The following is an 18,771-nucleotide window of genomic DNA, read 5'->3' as shown; positions in this document are numbered from 1 at the left end:
AAATATCAAGCCAGTGTCCAGGCCAAAGGGAGAAGGTTGAGTAGCTGGAGCAAAGGCAACACCTGCAGAGATGAGGTGGGCAAGGGTTGGGCTAGAGCTTGCAAAGCTAGGCCTGTCTAGCCTCATGGAGGACGAGGCTATGATATTGGGCCTTTGATGTATGTTTCATTTATATGTGTTGCCCTGGGGCCAGGCAGGGTGGGGAAGGAAGCTGTTGACTTGATGAGACCTTGGCACATGACATTTGACAGGAGAGTTGGATACATCCATGTATGACTCAACTCTGCTTCTGCAAGACCTTTGTGTGATGGCGTATGGTTTGGGCAGTGCAGGGTCGAGTCCTGACCAGGGGAAGGGGGGAAGCTGAAATCCAGCCCACACTTCACTCACCAAGCCATGAACTTGGGAAGCTGCAGAGATGCTATGTGGGTCGTGGGCTGGTGAGCAGCAACTTAGGCTTGAGCTTAGTTCTGGTCCCTGATGAGCCTCCATGTGTAAGAACAGTGGTCGTTTTGCTTGGGCCAGTTCGCTTAAGATTCCAGGATTGCCAAGCTCCTCAGACCTGAATGATACACCTTTACTGGTAGCAAGATAGAATTTTTTAAAATGTGTCTTAAGCCCCTCTATTTCTTTAAGATTAAAGAAATCAAATAAGGTGATACCTGTGAATGCCATTTACAGTCAGAGGCATCCTTGATGGGATGAGGAAGAATTTATCCCCAGCCCGTGAGCTATTCCAGGGTGGGAAGGAACATCTCTCTCATTGATGATATGATGGCAGCTCATGTGGGAACATGTTCCATGACAGACCCATGAGCAAACAGTGGCAGGACACTGCCCGTGACCCAGTGCTGAGAGGAGAGAGGCCTCAGGGAGCGGAGACTGGCGGCAGGACTGAGACTGGGGTGGCAATGCCTTTGGAACAATGACGCCAGTACTGCTGCCCCTCCCTGGGTTCCTCACAATGCACAGGAAGAAAGAACGAGGCTCTCGCTCCCTCAGCAGAGAGGACAGCTCCATGGGCTTTTCACCTAACCGTAAGTTTAGGGTGAGAGAACAAAGAGTTACCACAAAAATCTTTACCCTGACACCCTTGAGCCGCCTGAGACGGGCAGTTGAAGCCTGGCCCGTGAGGAGCGTCTGCACGATGTGCTTGCATAGTCTTGATGTCCCCCAGTCGGGACAGCACACCTATGTCTCCTCTTTGTCTCTGGTTGAGCAGATGCAGGAGCTGGAGCAGAGGCTGCTGGAGGCAGAACAGAGAGCAGAGAACGCGGAGACCCAGGTAACCAGGGGAGAGGATTGACGAGAGTGTGCAGGGGAAGTGACTGTTGGCTTTTGCTGCCCCTGCCCATGGACTCATGTGGGCACACTCATCACACTGCTGAGCTCCTTTCAGGGACAACGAAAACCAGCGGTCATGGGTTAGAACTTCGGAACAAATTAAGGTGCATGGAGCTTTCTAAGGGCATAAAGGAGTCTTTGGCTAAGGCAGTGCAGTGAGCCGGTGAGGGGATTTGTCCAAATAGGCTAGGTTATGTTGAGGTAGCAAGTTAAGTCTGGCGCCTCAGCAGTTTAACACATTTCATTCTCACTCGTGGGTACCTCTCCATTGAGGATTTGTGGGGATTCTGCTTCACACAGTGATTCAAAGATCTAGGCTAATGGAGTCCACTATCTTCTAGCTGGACCATCTGGAACGCATGGCCTGCTTGGTTGCCATGGCAGGGAAGAGAGCTGGGTGCTCGTGCACCAGCACTTAAACACTTCAGCCCAGAAATATCGTGTCATTCCACTCAGGCCCATTGGCTGGAGGGAACCCCATGCCCATCCAATTACAGAAGGCTGGGAAATATGAGGAATTCATGGACATGCAGTGAGCAGCAAACGTCTCTGCCACAGGGAGGCTGCTGGAGCAGTTCCTCTCCAGGGCTGTTTGTCCTGCTCAGCTCATCCCCTACTGGTGTCCCCAGAGTTAGAAGACCCAACACCCAGCTATTTCTTCCTTGTCAATTCCTTCTTTTGCCCAGTTGAGACTTAATAAATGGTCATTGAATTCATTGGCCCAACTGCCCTAGGTAAGGGCTCTGCTGGGGAGTCACAGACGAGGGCATCAGGAAATGTCCCATTCCATGTTTTTGGCCATCTCACACACCACATCCCAACCTTATGAGTTGATTGGTCCTTTTCAGGTGGGTGTGATGGAAGAGAAGGTGAAACTGTCCAATCTGAAGAATGTGGACTCAGCAGGCAGCCTGCATCGGAAGTACCAAGACTTGCTGAAAGCCACGCAGGACAAAGATGAGCTCATTGGCCAGCTGGAGGCACAGCTGGAGAAGCAGGTAAGGGCTACCATGCAGCAGAGCGCCAGTGCCCTCTGCTGCGTCTGTATCCACTGGCCCCAACTTCTTGAGCAGAGCCCCTCGGCTTGACCCTCCCGTGGTGGCGTGCTCACTCCCTCTGCGGACTATTCTTCACGTGGAGATTTCAGTATTGGAAGGTACATTAGGAGCCATGCAGGGGATACAGTGGGAAAAGGACCTTGGAGGCAGACTGATCTGGTTTGAATCCTACCTCTAGCACCTGCTGCTCTCTGGGCAAATGACATACATCACTGATTCTCATTTTACATATTGATAAAAGAGGGGTTATACTATGTCATAGCTGCGTTGGGAGAATGAACTCAGGTAGTCTGTGTATCAGACATGAGGTTGCTATTTGGTAAGGAGAGCTTTTCCTTCTCCACCCTGACCTTGTGCTCTGCCAGCCGTGGAATGTCACACTTGCCTGGAGGATCAGAGCAGCACAGAGCTGGCCCGTCAGCCTTGGTCAGCTGGTTGGCCAAAGTTTCTCAGTGAACCGGAGTCGGCAGAGACCAATATGGCTGCCTCCTCTTAAAAGTGGGGCGTCGTGTCCTGAGCACATGGGAGCCCAGGAGAGACCACTGCCCAGCATTCCAGCTCCAGCTGGCACTTTTGCTCTGGAGAGGACATCTGGAACGTCCCCCACCAGTTTCCTGTGGCCAGCTGTCTCCCCTTTACAGTCTCATTGACTTCATCCTGATTCTGTCCCTTCCCTCTGTCATTGGCCTTACCTACCCAACTTTTCCCTGGTGCCAGAACTCCATCGTTGCCAACAAAGGACCCCACAGTGTGGCCAGATGACTTTTAATTTTCCATATATGCACTGTCCTATAAGATCCCAGCTCATCCTGGTAGGACCTTCACACCATCACGAGCAAATTCATAATCATTCATCAGCATTCACTGACATTTCCTTTGTGGGAGGTGGCTTTATAATCTGTGGGGCACCTTGTGTTCCTGAAAAATCATGGGAAAATGGAATTCTGACACATGGAATCTCTAATCAGTTTTCTGTGGATTTCAGAGATACCTTGTCTTTTGAGTGGTTCATAGTTAGAAGTAGCAGCATCTGAGGATTGGTAGGCAAAATGACTCCTGCTAAAGCTTAAGTCCGAAAAAAAATCATTTTACAATAATAATAGATCTAGATCAGAATAGAAAGAATGCTGTTTTGTAATAGACCTGGTTTTAGTCCCAGTTGTGCCAGGAGCAGACAAGCAAGGCATTTCATCCCTCTGGGCCTCAGTTTTCGCAGCCACATAAAGAGGGTGTTACACTACGTCAGGGCAAACTTTCTGTAAAGGGCCAGGTAGTAAACATTTTTGGCTTTGCTGCCCACAGGGTCTCTGTCACAACTACTCAACTCTGCTGTTACAGCATGAAAGCAGTCCTTGACAATACATAAATGAATGTATTTTCCAATGTATGTTCCAATAAAACTTTATTTCCAAAAATAGGCAGGGAAAACACAGGGTGGAAGGCTGGATTTGGCCTGTGGGCCTGTTGGCAAACCCCTAAACTTAGATCACTTTAAGGTCCTTCCAACTGAAATACTGAGTCTCATTTGCACAGACGCCCTTATTTGGAGCTTATGTCCGTCATCTTACAATTATGAAGCAGTTTTCCCTAGAGCTGTAACCCAAATCGTTATCGCTGGTCTCTAAGTTACTCCAAAATATACCTGTGTCTCCATGCTCTGTAGACCAGGGAACTTGTACAGGTTGTAGAACTGGTTGATTACCTGTGCCTCTAGCATTGTGCTGTGTACTTTGTCACTTCATCTCCATCTCCACAATGACCCAGGAGGGAGGTATATCATCCCCCATTCTAGAGAGGACTGTGCAGGTGCAGAGGGGTAGGTGTCCCTACACAGATAAGACTTGGGCAGAATCGAAGCCCCAAAGCCTGCATTTCTTTCTATCCTAGGCTGCTATTTAGATAAAACCTCTTTTGATTTTTTGAAGGAATTGCTGCTCTCCTGTGCTAATGTAGCTTTATTTTCTGTTTTTTCACTGTAAAGGTAATACATGCTCACAGTAAAAAATACAAAAAGGCCAGATACCATTTTTTCCTCTCACCACTCATTCATTTTCACTCCTCACTGTCAACCTCAGTTCATGTTTCCTGTTATGTATCCAAGCCCAGCATTTCGTTTTCTTGTTGTTTATTTAGCCAAGCCCTTATTTGTGGATGTTTAGGTGATTTCCAGTTTGAGGTTTTTGTTGCTTTATCAAATTGCAAATAACAATTCCTAAGCAGTGAGTGGTTTTATTAGTTCAATGGTATGTACATTTCAAATGTTGACAGATACTATCAAATTGCTCCCCACCCCTCAGTTTATGTCAGAGGGGTTGTTTTCCAACATTCTTGACAATTTGGGATATCAAACTTTTAAATTGTGTTAGTCTGATAGAAGAAAATGATGTCTCATGTTTATCAGCATTCTTAAAATTATGATTGAGGTCAGACTGCTTTCTGTGAGTTTCTTTCCCTTTATTTCTTTTTCTATTGATTTCCTGTTCATATCACTTACATATATTTATTGGATTATTCATTTCAAGTTAACCCTTTGTATGCATATCATTTATGTTGCAAATCATCCCCCAATTAGTCTTTTAATTTTGTTTCAGGGATTCTTTTTTTTTTTTTTTCTGGTCATATCATAATTTACAGGGATGATATATAGGTTCATTAGTCATTTCCTTCATGATTTTTTGGGATTTGTGTTTTACTTAGGAAGGCCTTTCTCACTTTAGGAATATTTTTTTTAAATTCATAAATGAATTTAATTTTTTTCTGTCAGGCCAGCCCATCCAGTTGCCTGATATTTTTTCTCAAGGCTTCCCACTTCCAATTATTCACTAAAGTAGTGACTGCTGTGATTCACTAAAGGCCCTCCCTTTCTTGCAGAAGCAGATGAGAGCTGAGGAAGCTAAAATCGTTCAAGAAAAAGCTGCAAAGATCAAGGAATGGGTGACACTCAAGTTAGCAGAGGTAAGTCACACCCTCTTCTCTGGGAGCCTGGAATGAGTTGCTCCCATCCCCCAGCATTTGTCTGCCTCCTGTGGGAGGGGCCTTGACTGACCTTCATTTTGTTGACCATTCGTCCTTCATTCCGCTTAAACACTGAGACACTTCGCTTTACTTTTCCCTTCCTTTGGTCGTGGTTGGGTGTCTTTAGAGCTCCTGATTAGCTTTGTGCTATATTTATGTTCGGGGCAAAGGCATGAGTCTCGCTTCTGAAAAGTCCCATCGCTTTCCTTCCGAGGAGCACACACAGTCCTTACTGTCCACTCTCTCCACTTTCTTCTCTATCCTCTGCATTCTTTTTAACTTTTTAAAAATATACATAAAATGTACCCTTTTAGCTATTTTTTTAGTGGCATGAAGTACTTTTCACAACCATCTGCACTGTCCATTTTCAAAACATTTCATCACCCCAAGTAGAAACTCAGTACCCATTGAACACGAACTCCCATTCTCTTCCCCCGGACCCCCAGTCCTGACAAGCTCTGGTCTACTCTTACCTCTATTCATTCATTTTCATAGTTCATCGCTTGCTACAGCTTTGCTTAGGAAACTTGGGACTAGAAGCTACGGTGTTGCTAGCAGAAAAACAAAAAAAACAACCTCTTTCTAAATACAAAGAAAGGGAATTGGAAGTTTGGAAAAGGACAGACACTCATCTTTTCTTCCTCTGTCCTTACACAAGTGGCTCACACCTGCAGGCTTATTTTGCCTCCCTCCCATCCCCTTCTGTGGATACACACCTCAGGTTACAAGTTCTTGGGGACAGAGCTGATGCCTCCTTATTGCACAGCCTTGACCTCTTGCTAAAAGGTGTGTTGGACTGCATATAAAAGAAAATGCAGCAACCGTGAGGATGGTTCTCATGGACACTACGTTGATGAAAAGAAGCCAGGACACAGAAGTACACACTGTCTAACTCCATTTCCATAAAGTTCACAAATGAGCACAACTAAACCAATGTGTGTAGGGATTCATACTTAAATGGTAAAACTCAGAAAGCAAGGAAGGGGCAGGCCCAGTGGCTCAGGCGATTGGAGCTCCATGCTCCTAACTCCGAGGGCTGCCGGTTCAATTCCCACATGGGCCAGTGTGCTCTCAACCACAAGGTTGCCAGTTCAATTCCTCGACTCCCGCAAGGGATGATGGGTTGCACGCCCTGCAACTAGCAACAGCAACTGGACCTGGAGCTGAGCTGTGCCCTCCACAACTAAGACTGAAAGGACAACAACTTGACTTGGAAAAAAAGTCCTGGAAGTACACACTGTTCCCCAATAAAGTCCTGTTCCCCTTCCCCAATAAAAAAAAATAAAATAAAAAGAAAGCAAGGAAGTAAGTCTGGTAAACTTGGAAGAGCAGCTGCCTCTGCGAGGCAGGAAGAACGCGTGATTGGAAAGGGGCAAGTGGGGGCTGTCGGGAGTGCCGGCAAATTTCTTAACCTGGTGGTGGTCACGTGAGTATTCATTTTAGCATCACTTGTTAAGCGGTTCATTTCTGTGTATGTGTTATATTTCACAATTTTAAACAGCTTAAAAATAACTAGGAAAAAAAAGTTCAGGGCTTGCCAAATGGAATTCTATCCCGACCAAAACTGGTTAGCACAGAGGGAGGGAGGGAGGGGTCAGGGTTAGCATGTGTTCTTTTTCAAAGATTTGATCTTTAAAAAGGATTTTCATCTGATTTTGAATTATATGTCTAAACCTAGTAGAAGTTGAGTGTTCTAAATCTCCCTCTTTTTTTTTTTTGCCTAGCTTGAGTTGGAGAATCAGCACCTGAGAAGCTATAATCAGTGCCTAGTGGAACAGGTGGGAGCTCTTCAAGACGCTCTAGAAGGTAGGTGGGTCAGTGTCTGTGTACAGGTGTATCTGTGTCTATGTGTGCTGGGCTGTGGGACTGAATTGAGGGAGCTCTCAATATGCCTGTTTTTGCTCTAACCATAGCTCTTCAGATGGCGCCTTCAGGGAAGCTGCTGGTGGCCCCCCAGGAAACCCCAGAGCAGGATTCTGTCCATTCAGGGCCAGGAGCCCAGCCAGTGGGGCAGGACAGTGGTCCTCAGGCCCACTGTGCCCTGAAGGTCGTTCTGCCTGTACCTTCTCCAGGTTCTCTGTGGAATAAGGACTCTGCCCCTAAAGTAGGAAGCCACTTGGAAAAGTGCAGTTCCATGATGGTGCATCCTGGGGAAATATCGGGGGCCAGGACCCTTCCAACTCGTCTGGGAAGAGAAGGCTCTCCTGGCCAGCAGTGTGGGAAGACTCACACCCCCAGACGTGGTTTGGCTTCCTGGGATGAGAGCCTGGTCGCTGCTCAGGGAGGCATACTCCCTGGGACAAAGACCCCGGCCAGGGAAGGTGGCGCGGGCTGCAGCCTGACCCTACCGAACGTGCGGACTCCCAGCACCCCACGGGACAGTGTCCAACTGGCCAAGCGGCACCACAGCCAGCCCCATGTGGGCCCTGGGCACTTCAGCCACGTGGTAAGCATTGAGATTGGGACCCTCCCAGCCCTCCAGCCCTCTGACCTTCCCAAGGTGAAGGCCCGAGTTGAACTCCGGGAGGAACCAGAGAAAATGGAAATGGAAGAGCAACCCCCTGCGGGGAGGAAGGAGGAAAGAAAGAACCCAAAAGGGCCTGGAGCTGAGCTGGAGGAAGTGGAATTGGGGAGCAAACCACCCACACCCCCCCTGCACCGGTTTCCATCCTGGGTAAGAGGCCACCTGGGGGCTGGGCAGAGGGGCAGAGCTGAAGATGCAATCACTGTCCATCGAGCACAGCCACGTGCTGAGCATGAGACCAAGCTGTCATCTCCATGGTGCCTCTGGGAGCTGGGTTCCACCGAACCTGCCCAGACCACCCAACCAGCGAGGGGCAGAGCCAGGATTTGGAACGATTGGGTGGTAGCTGGCAGTCATGTCCTGAGCAAGCACTCGCCATGTGCCACACACCAGGCTGGGTGCTGGATGCATGTTGTCTTGTTTAATCTTCACGACGCTGAGGTGGTAAAACTCAGAAAGCAAGGAAGTGAGTCTGGTAAACTTAGAAGAGCAGCTGCCTCTGTGGGGCGGGAAGGATGTGTGATGGGAAGGGGCAAGTCTGGAGCTGTTGGGAGTGTCGGCAAATTCCTTAACCTGGGTGGTGGTCACATGAGTATTCATTTTCGCATCCTTTGTTAAGCGGTTCATTGATGTGGGCTGTGTATGTGTGGTAGCTAAGAGCACAGGTCCCACAGCCAAACCACTAAGATAGAATTGCTGACTCTGTGACCCTGGGCAAGTTACTAAACCTCTGTGCCTTGGTTTCCCTATCTGTAAAATGGGGATAGTAGTACCTCCTTTACAGGGTTAATATGTAATAGGTACTTGCAGTAGTGGGTCATAGGCAGTGGCACGTCATCATTGGCTGTTGTTATTATTTCTGAGCCATAGCTTCCTTACTGCATAAAATGACGTGCTGTCTGGTGGATTGATCTGGGGCAGGGATACCGATGAAACCAAACCAGCCATGCTTAATCTTTGTAGAGCTGTATGATGGGCACATGAGGTCGTTCTTTATTCTGTTCTCTCTACTTTTGTGTCTGTTTGACATTTTCCATGACAAAAAGTTAGAATGAAATGGGGGGGGGGGGGCTGGGCATTACTTTGGTAGCACAGATCAGTGATGAGGGTAAGATGAGATAACGGATGTGGAGAGCTTAGTGCAGAGCCTGCCGTAAGGGCAGGACTCCTTGCCTGTGCAAGGAGTTATGTGCTGTTTTGCTTTACAGATTAGGAAACTGCTGTCTCCACAGACTTAGTTACTTGCCCAGGGTCATGTAGTAGTTAGTGAGGGGCCAGGCTTTAAATATAGGCCCAGCTGTCCCCAGAGCCTGGCTCTAGCTCTCCAGCTGTCCTGCCTCTTAGGGGACATCAGAGAGCTGGACATCTGAGTATTAGCAGTCCTGGCAGCACTGGGGGAGCAGTACCACCCCACGCCACTGTGTGGGAGGCCCAGCTTCTAGGGTCTCCTTTTGAAATGCTGTTAGTCTGGGAAGCCTCACCAACCCCAGGCTTATGGGTCACGTCCTTATCAGTGATTGTTACAAGGGGACCTGGATGACCTGAGACACAACTATGCCAGGGGGGAGGGCTAGGAGGTCTCCAAGGCCAGCCAGTCTTCAGGCCATGGGTTGCTGGCATTCCCTGAAGCCCCAGAATCATGGGAGGGCCACTGTGTGCTGCCTGCAGAGAGGAAGTGTAAGGAAGTGTAAGGTAGGAGAGCAGCTGGCAGACAGGGAACAAAGGGGCAGGTGGGGCGAAGGCAAAGAGGCTTTGAAAATGGGGTGGGGGTTGGGGGAGGGATGGCCAGCAGGAGTTGGAATGCCATCAGAACTACCCCTCCTCTTGTCTGTTGTTGTCTTGTAAACACAAATGCTCCGGAATCGTAAAGCAGAGGTGGGCAGTGAGGGAGCACTCAGCAAGGGATGCAGCAGGAGGGCTCAGCTCGTCTGGTCCCTGAGACAGGATCTCTCCTGTCAGCTTAGGAAACCACAGTGGCCAGACAGCTCAGCCTTTCTTCTCAGGTGGGACCGACTGGGCAGTCAGCATCTGGGAGGAAAACCAAGATGGAGAATAAATACTAAGGACATTTTCCATTGGAGGGAGTTGGATATATACTGACTTGCCAACTTAGAGTTCACAGAGTCCTTTTTCTGTTGACCTTCAAAATAACCTTAGGTGAGTTAGGCACTAGATGACCTTTTGGAAGACACTCCTGTTTGTTAATGACAGTTGCCTAAATCCCTAAATGATAGTGAACCTAAATTCCTCAAACTTCACTTTCATTCTCCCCGGGAAGTGTGAGGCCTGTTCTTAGTGGAATTCCACCACCACGGCTGGCCGTAATAATCTTTTTTATGCCTAATTTTACTACTTGGACTCCATTTCTATGCCCCACGTAAGTGCAGGAATTCCCGGCCCCACAACAGTTCCCCTCCTGGGACACCCTCACTGCCCCATGTCTCTTCCCTGCCCATCCCTGCTGCTATCTCAGGATCTGGGACGCTTCTATCTCCCTCTCTCCCCCAGGTGCCCCCTGGGCTGAGACAGGCTGACCTTCTCTGGTCTTGTGACTCACCAGTCACCTGAGGGGGTCTTTGTTATCCCTTTATCTTGAGTGGAGAAAATAGATATGGGTAAAAAGAAATATAGGCAGGGCCTCTGGATTGTTTGGGAACCATTAGAAACCATTAGAAAATCTCCCCAGGCCTGTGGGCCTACTTCAGACCCAGGGACACCCAGGGGTGAGGGAACCGTGAAGGGTGGCCGTTCCCCATCCATGTGTCTTGTACAGTCGGGTTCTCAGGCCTGGGTGAGCTAGACAGGCTGTGTGGGTTGGACAGAAGCCTAGCCATGATGTAACATTATTACTGTAGGAAAAAAAAAATGTGTCCCTACTTCCAAACAACTGGCTTACAAGAGGGCATGCTCTGACTTCCTCATTACCAACACCGCACTTCTAGGGGTGAGAGCCTGAGACCCAAGAGCGGTAAAGTGGGTAATTCAGAGAAACAGGTCACACTGATCCCTCTCTTCTTGAACTTCATGACCCAAGGGAACAGTGGTGGTGAGAGAGAGAATGTCTGTTGGGCACTGATGATAGTCCAGGTGTTAAGATGTTTACATTAGTAATTTCGGTTCTCACAACAGCCCGAAAGGTGAGTATTATTCCGCCCATTTTGGAGTTGAGGAAAATGAGGCCCAGAAATGATGTAACTTGCCCAAGATTCCCCTCTCCCGGTAAGCGGCCGAGCCTAGACGTGGGCGCAGTTCTGCCTGCCTCCAAAGCTGTGCTTTTTTCCACACCCCAGGGGGGCGGGGGTGGTCACAGTGCTGGGCCCTGACCTCCTGGGGCCTCTCATTCCAGGAGAGCCGGATCTATGCTGTAGCCACGTCAGGCATGCATCTCTCGGATGTGTCTCCCAGAAGTAATACCACGTGGTGTGGTGAGTCCCAAGTGGAAAGCCCATCGTGGGCAGGGAGGGCATGCAGGGGAGATATCTGTGAGCAACACCCACGGCTAGGGTCACCTGGCACCCTGTTCCTTCCCCCAACAGGTGACGTTCAGGTGAAATCACACAGCTAGGGCTACCTTGGAGAGAAAAGGAAGCTGTGCAGGTTTTAATGTATCACCTGCTGGGTGGGAGTGGCCTTGAACAGGGTTATAGTCAGTTACCCAGCTGGAAAGGACTTTAGAGAAGGGGTCCTCCCGCCCAGCCTCCCACCTGCCCTGGCTTCCCTTCTGCAGTACAAAGGCTGGGAGGAGTCCCCTGAAGGAGCCCCCTCCCTACCCACTGACTCCTAAGTCACGTGCCAGCCACAGAATCCCCACGGTGATGTGAGAGCCCCCGGGTGCATGATTGGTTACTCACCCTTGCAAGAGTGGGACTGAAGAAGGCTTTGGCCCCCATCCTGACATCTGTCACCTGGTCTGTCACTCAGAGTGCTGTTACAGGGAGCACTGTCTGTGACTTCCTTCTTCACTCACCCCAGGTCTCTGCTGCCCCCACACTGGGCTATGGCTCTTAAATTAATCTCATCCCTCTTCCTTGCCCATCCAGGTTCAAGGCCTCCTGCCCTTGCATCCCCTGGGCCTTTCTCTGGCCTCGTCTACAAGAATGGCACCGCGCCTGTCTACACAGCCCTGAAGGGGGTAAGAAGCTGCTTGCTAGCCTAGGAAGGGGAGTCCCCATCCAAAGAGGTCCCTGACGGTGCAGTGGCTGGAATGGAGCTCCAGGGTCAGGTTTCCGCATACACATGACTCTGGCAGGGAGCTCAGCTCACCAGGCATCACGTCATTTTTATTGTTTGTCTTTATTAGATTACTATTAGAAAAGCTATGCAGGTACAAAAATTTGATTGTGCGCAAAGCAAGAAGTTAAACCTATAGCTGCTCCACCTGTCCTCCCCATCTTGTCACGTGTATGGCCCAAAGGGCAGTGGGGCCTCTTCCAGAATTTTTTATGTGTTCCTACATATACGTCCATAACATCCCTACATTTTTTAAAACAAAAATCAGGTATATCTGCAACATGATGTTTTCATGCACATTTTTGTCTCCTTTTAATATTGGTTTTTGAAATCATAGCTGTTCTACTTTGTAAAACTTTTTATGGAAGAACAAAAAAGCCAGAAGTAAAGTTTCTTCTCTTATTGCTTTTCCCTAATTTCTAACCCCAGAAGTAACTGTCAGTGATGGTTTGGTGACTATTCTGTAAGGCCCCCTGCTGCCTCTACAAATGCATTACACATACTCTGTCTTTCTCACACAGGTGCACACGCACACATGCACACAAAAGGGATCACGTTATACATGTCATTCTACCCCTGGCTTGTTCACCCAAACATGTGCCAGGTCTTCCTGCCATACCTCCGCCCACGGCTCTGCCTCCCCTTTAGGTCGGTCCAGTCCCCGCCAGTGTAGAGGCATAACTACCTTAACCTGTCCTCCACTGATTGACAGTTTAGGCCATGTCTCTGTTTACTTTAAAATCAATGGTGTGATGAACATTGTGCAAGTACATCTCTGTGCACATATATACATAGTTCTGTAGGACAGAGTTCTAGAGCTGGACTTTCTGGGCAAAAGATAGGCATGTTTTAAATTTTGACAGTTAATGGCAAATTATCTTCTAAAAAACTTTATCACACTACACGGTACCCGTTTCTCCACAATTTCTCCTACCTGGAGATAATCAGTCTTTGTAAATGTCTGTCAGTGAGATGAGTTCTCCTTTTGTTATCCCCACACATTTTTAAAGCTCCCTTTTCACACTTGACCTGTGATGTGGCTTTCTGGCCCCCTAGTGGCAGGGAGTAGGGGTCACAGTGGTCAGGTATTCAGCTGGGATGGGCTGCTGCTTTGGAGAGCACAGAGGATGGTGTGGGGGGAGGGAGGCCTGAGGAGAAGCATGGAGGTGAGGACACAGGAGTAAGGTCAGGAAGGGACGGTTGTGTGTTGGGTGCCCTGGCCGGGTGGTGGCATCCATGTGCCCCAGACAGGCTCTGTTGGCCACACCCTGGGTACCTGGAGCCAGTGCAAGTGCAGGTGGGATGGGGCTTGGTTTGCAGCACGAGCCGCAGTGGGGAGGGGGCCTGTCTTGCAGAGAGCCACACAGATCAGCACCGTGCCCTTTGTGGACGAGTCCTCTGGGTCCGACGACGACTGTAGCTCTCAGGCAAGTTTCCGAACTTCAGTCCCCTGCTCTGAGTCCAGGAAGACCAGCGGACTGGGCAGCCCCCGGGCCATCAAGAGAGGTATGGAGAAGGGAAGCAGGAAGGGATGCAGGACAACAAGAGACCCCTCACCTCCTCCCACAGGCAGTCATCCATGGTGGTGGTGGTGGTGGGGTCCTTGCTTGATCTCTGCCATGACCCTCAGCCCCAGACTCAGGGGTCTCGGGTGGATGAGTTTCTGGGCCAGGCATGGCACCCGGGCCTTGACTCCTCGCCCCGGCCAGGTGTCTCCATGTCCTCGCTAAGCTCTGAGGGCGACTATGCCATCCCTCCGGACGCCTGCTCCCTGGACAGTGACTACTCAGAGCCTGAGCACAAACTACAGCGCACCTCGTCCTACTCCATAGACGGGCTGGGCCTTGGCGGGGTGAGCTGGGAGCGTGGCCCCACTGGGGCTGGGGCAGGACAGGGTGGGAGCTGCCTGCCTGGTGCCCTCAGCACAAGACACCAGTAGCAGCAGTGAGAGGAGGGGTCCCTGGTATTGGTGGGGGGCAGGAGGGGGCCGGAGGCTGCCTCTGATGTGGGATGAGGGGTGCAGTTATGGAGCTGGGTACACACAGACCCCATGAGGAAGGAGAGGGAGCCTTCCTCATCAAACCGGGAATGGCCAGTTCAAAAGCCTACTGTGGCCCACCAAGCCCCGGGAGTTTACACATGTTACCTCGTTTTAGCTCCACGCCGACCCTGGAATTCTAGGAACTAACATTAATTGAGTTCTTACAGTGCACCAGGCACCATGCTCTATGCTTTTTCAAGCACTATCTCATTTGTCCTCACAATCCTCTGAGGATTATTACCCCATTTTATGGATGAGTGGGCCTGCGGCACAGAGATGTGCTATTCCACACCGGAGCCAGCAGTAAAGCAAGATGTGTCACTCCCAGCCTTTGCTCCACTCCCCACCCCCACTCCGTGCCACTGTTGTCTTCCCCTCTCCTGCTCCATGAACCTTCTGGCCAAGCCTGGCTGATGTGCACATTGTTCCCCAAACCTCTCTCTCCCTTCCCTGCTGCCTGCATGGCCTTCTTCCTCCTCCCGCTCATCTTTGAAGGAAAGGCTGACCTCTCATTCCAAGGCCGGTTTAGCTCTTTCCCGAAAGCCCTCCCTGGCCGGCCTCTCCCTTACGCAGCCCCTGATCTGCCATCTTCTCATGGTCAGGTGTATTCCCGAGCCAGTAGGACCCTTCCATAGCAGGGCCATCCATGCTTTATTTAGTCCTCTCTGAACCCTTAGCATGGTGCCCTGTAAATATCAATAATTATTTTTCTAATGACAAAGCAGTGATTCACCTGGGTCATTTTGGCCTGTGTGATGTCCAGGAACCTCAGTGATTTCCCCTCTATTCACCCCTCTTCTCTGCACCCTTCCACCACTGCAGGAGTCACTGGAGAAGTCGGGGTACCTGCTGAAAATGGGGAGCCGGGTAAAGACATGGAAGAGGCGCTGGTTTGTCCTGAGACAGGGACAGATTCTGTACTACAAGTCCCCGGTGAGACCCTCCTTCCCCAGGACTGGAGTCTAGGACTCCACCCCAGGCCTAGGACTGTGTGACAGGGGTGCTAGAAGAGGGGCAGTGTGGCCCACGGTCAGAGGGCAAAGGTCTGGCAGGTGGGGAGAGGCAGCTTGGCTGGACAGCTGAGGCTTTGAACTACACGTGTACCAAGAGGCTGGTCACTAGTTCTCACAGTGAAATCAGGCACTGAGCAGGCAAAGGCAGTTCTACATGAGTTGACTCGGAGATTCTTTCTTTCTTTAGAAGCTGAGTTCTTCTTTTGCCTGGTCCTATAAAAGAACTGTTCCAGCTGGAGTGCCCATTGCTTCCTCCATCTCTTTCCTACACTCTTTGGAATTAGGGAGCCTTGGATATTGGGACCTAGTTTGAGAGGCCCTCCCTGGATAACCGATGTTAATGTTTAAAAGAGGGCAAAAGGAGTCTCTTGTGCAACTCTAGTTGATTGGTAGTGGCTGTGTCAAACACCACGTCAAGGATCCTGGGCCTGTATCACTCCATAAGCAGGCATGCTCTGATTGATTAGTAATGCCTGCAATGGCACTGGAAATGGTAATAGTGATATATATGCCACTTATTTGCCATACTTGGTATTAAAAGGTGTAGTGGAAAGAATTTAAGGGCTTTATAGCTCAGTAATAACCTGGTGGCTTCTGCCCAAATTTTAAAGGCTCAATCCATACTTTTTGAGGCCTGGGTCAGCAGGGCCCCTGTCTCTAATCATTGCTCCATGTTAGCTGGAACCAGGATCCAGAACAAATTACCCATCCTACCGTACCCCAGGAAAGCTTAGGAACCACTTTCCCCTTTGCCTGTGACCTGGAGTAAGATCTGAGGGGAAATGATGTACTCTGGGAAGGCTCCAACCTCTTTCCTTCCCATTCCTTTCTTTACAGAGTGATGTCATCCGGAAACCTCAAGGTCAAGTGGAACTGAACTCCCGTTGCCAAATTGTTCGAGGAGAGGGTGCACAGACATTCCAGGTGAGCATGGTCCTGGCAGCTAGAATTTTAGACAGAAGAGGTTCTGGGTTTGGATATAGCTATGATAGAGATAAAAATGGGGCAAAATGGGCATATGTGCAAGACATTCCACATCAACATTTGGGTCTGATCCTAATTTGTGAGTATGGGGAAAGAAGAGGAGACAGAATGTGAAAGATAGAGAGAAGGCAGAAGAGACAGGGAGAACAAGATGAGGAAAAGAAGGGAGGGAGTACCACAGTAGGAAGAAGGAAGGCCCAAGGCGTTCAGGGATTTGTGCCACCTCAGAGCTATGTTTCTGTTATTCTATCCTCCTGTCTCCCTGGCCCCCCTCCCTAATCCCTTACTCCTCCACAGCTCATCTCTGAGAAGAAAACCTATTACCTGACGGCTGACTCACCCAGCCTGCTGGAGGAGTGGATCCGAATACTACAGAGCCTGCTGAAGGTCCAGGCCATTGGGCCTCCAGCCCTGCCTCAGGGTGGCACCAAGCCCACCGTGAAGGGCTGGCTGACCAAGGTGTGGTAGGGCTAGTGGGGGAGGCATGCGGGCCTCCTGAGAGTCTGGGGAGCCAGCAACAGGAGTGGCAAGGGGCAGTGGGTCCCCTCCTTACACACAGCTCCTTTCTCTAGTCATTTCCTCACAAGGATTAGCTGATTGGCCTCAAACATGGTCTGACCACTCAGATCATGGTGAATGATTCCCTGGAAACAGATCAGCTATTCTCAAGACAGAGGGAGGAAAGGAATGTCTCGTACCCATTTGGAGATCCTTAGGGGTTGCCTGGCATCTCCACCTGTACCCACCAGTATGAATAGTGAGGAGGAATAGTGCTACCTAGGGGAGGTAGGTGTGGCCACTCAAAGACATACTATCCCAGGCCTGCCCTAAAGACTTTCTAGTTAGGGCTCTTCTGGTTGCAAGGAGCAGAGAAGCACGTCAACCCCAAGAAAAGGGAGGTTAGCAAGGAAGCACATTAACTAGGCCCAAACACCTTCAGGAAGCAAAGCTGCTTGTAGGAGCAAGCTCGGTACTTGCGGGCTCGCTCTCTCTCTGCTTCCACTGCCCCATTCAGTCTGTGTTGACTTCAGTCTCCTCTGCCTGTGTGCAGCTGCTGTCCCCTCACGATTTACACTTGCCTGTCAAGGCCCTTCCCTTCCTCTCATCAGCCTTATAACTCCAGCCTCTGCTGACTCGCACATTTTTCCCATGTTCACATTCCTGAGACAGGACATCTGATTGGCCTGGTTAATCTTTTATTGGCAAGTCGCACAAGGATGGATGGGGTGTCATATGGTACACACCATGGCCCCTTGCTGTGAAAAGGCTGCTTCAGTTAGTAGGGAGTCTGGGTGGCATCTCCACTAAGGACCTGCGTTTGACCAGGGGTTTTGAGATCTGCCTCCCTGTGGCTTCTCTTTGCCAGTGCTGGTTTTACTTCTAGGGTCCCCTGGTTCTAGTAATGCCGGTTCCTTTCTGTCTGACAGGTAAAGCACGGTCACTCCAAGCTGGTCTGGTGTGCTCTCGTTGGCAGAACCTTCTACTACTATCGGAGCCATGAGGACAAGGTACTTCCCCGGCCTCCCGACAGCACCTGCTCTGTCTCGCCGCAGCCCCCATTCCTGTGGCTCCATGTCTTGATGGAAAGCCCCAGCTTTATCCTCGACCCCACCTAACCCCACAAACACAAAGCCAGCTGCCTGGCTCCCTCTAGAGTGCATGGCCAGTGTGCATGTCGCACAGACTGCCTGAGGGATCTGTCTGCACTTCTCCAAGCAGGCCTCAGCCAAGGAGTCGCCCCTTTCCATCCTGTCATCTGTCCACATCCATGATTTCTAACCCAACAGGGCCTAACCCCTGTCCCCTGCTAGCTCTCCCATTCACGGAAGGCTCATGTTCGCAGCGACCCCTGGGCCACCTGCCTGTGCGGGATGCACGCATAGAGGAAGTAGATCGGTCCTGTGACTCAGACGAGGATTATGAGGCTGGAGGAACCCGGCAGTTGCTTTCCTCCCACTGCACCCTGGTGATCCACCCCCCAGAGCACAGCCCCACCTACCTCCTCATTGGCACCAAGCATGAAAAGGTAAGGGATGGAGCTGAGCCCCGTGGCCACCTGGGACCTGTGATTCTCATCTTCCCTTCTCTCTTTCCCCTGAGCTTCCCCAAATTCACATTTATTTCCCTCCCAGACATTTTGGCAACTAATATTCCCTGATTGGGAATATCCCTTATATTGAATTCTCTCCCAGTGGCCAGCATCTCTTCGCTGGGACTACGAGATAGAACCACAAGCTTAGAAACTAGGGTTCGTGGTCGCCTGATCCTGAGTCTTTCCTTTTAGAGATTGGTGGCCTTGACTTGTGCTAACCAAACAAGCTGAACCCCACCCACCCTGGGCTTGGCCCCTTCAAGGAAGCCTCCTAGGAGCTCTTGCCTCCCTTCTTCCCACCCCAGTTCCATCAGATGGCTTTCCATCTTCTTTCAGGAGACGTGGCTTTACCACCTCACGGTGGCTGCAGGTGGCAGCAGTGCTAAGGTGGGAACTGCCTATGAGCAGCTCATTGGAAAACTGATGGATGGTGAGGGAGACCCAGGTAAGGCAAGGGTGGTCATCATGGC

The 18,771-nt window shown here is 50.2% G+C and overlaps 1 protein-coding gene across 2 annotated transcripts in view; it reads left to right on the top strand.

Moving 5' to 3' along the window:
* The window catches only part of PLEKHH1 (pleckstrin homology, MyTH4 and FERM domain containing H1), a 48,684-nt gene that overhangs the window by 19,543 nt on the left and 10,370 nt on the right, over nucleotides 1–18,771 (top strand). For both annotated transcript variants that reach the window (XM_033107916.1, XM_033107917.1), the window contains 15 exons: nucleotides 1,223–1,285; nucleotides 2,193–2,342; nucleotides 5,274–5,357; nucleotides 7,142–7,223; nucleotides 7,331–8,091; nucleotides 11,288–11,366; nucleotides 11,982–12,073; nucleotides 13,527–13,677; nucleotides 13,881–14,023; nucleotides 15,035–15,145; nucleotides 16,063–16,149; nucleotides 16,507–16,668; nucleotides 17,637–17,717; nucleotides 18,053–18,235; nucleotides 18,638–18,746. In XM_033107916.1, the coding sequence (XP_032963807.1) occupies nucleotides 1,223–1,285; nucleotides 2,193–2,342; nucleotides 5,274–5,357; nucleotides 7,142–7,223; nucleotides 7,331–8,091; nucleotides 11,288–11,366; nucleotides 11,982–12,073; nucleotides 13,527–13,677; nucleotides 13,881–14,023; nucleotides 15,035–15,145; nucleotides 16,063–16,149; nucleotides 16,507–16,668; nucleotides 17,637–17,717; nucleotides 18,053–18,235; nucleotides 18,638–18,746 (2,338 nt within the window). The remainder of the gene's footprint in view (nucleotides 1–1,222; nucleotides 1,286–2,192; nucleotides 2,343–5,273; nucleotides 5,358–7,141; nucleotides 7,224–7,330; nucleotides 8,092–11,287; nucleotides 11,367–11,981; nucleotides 12,074–13,526; nucleotides 13,678–13,880; nucleotides 14,024–15,034; nucleotides 15,146–16,062; nucleotides 16,150–16,506; nucleotides 16,669–17,636; nucleotides 17,718–18,052; nucleotides 18,236–18,637; nucleotides 18,747–18,771) is intronic.

The sequence above is a fragment of the Rhinolophus ferrumequinum genome, chromosome 6 (assembly GCF_004115265.2).
Source record: "Rhinolophus ferrumequinum isolate MPI-CBG mRhiFer1 chromosome 6, mRhiFer1_v1.p, whole genome shotgun sequence".
In the NCBI taxonomy this organism is placed as follows: domain Eukaryota; kingdom Metazoa; phylum Chordata; class Mammalia; order Chiroptera; family Rhinolophidae; genus Rhinolophus; species Rhinolophus ferrumequinum.
The sequence above is the reverse complement of the archived record's forward strand: the minus strand, read 5'-3'. Positions and strand labels throughout refer to the sequence as shown.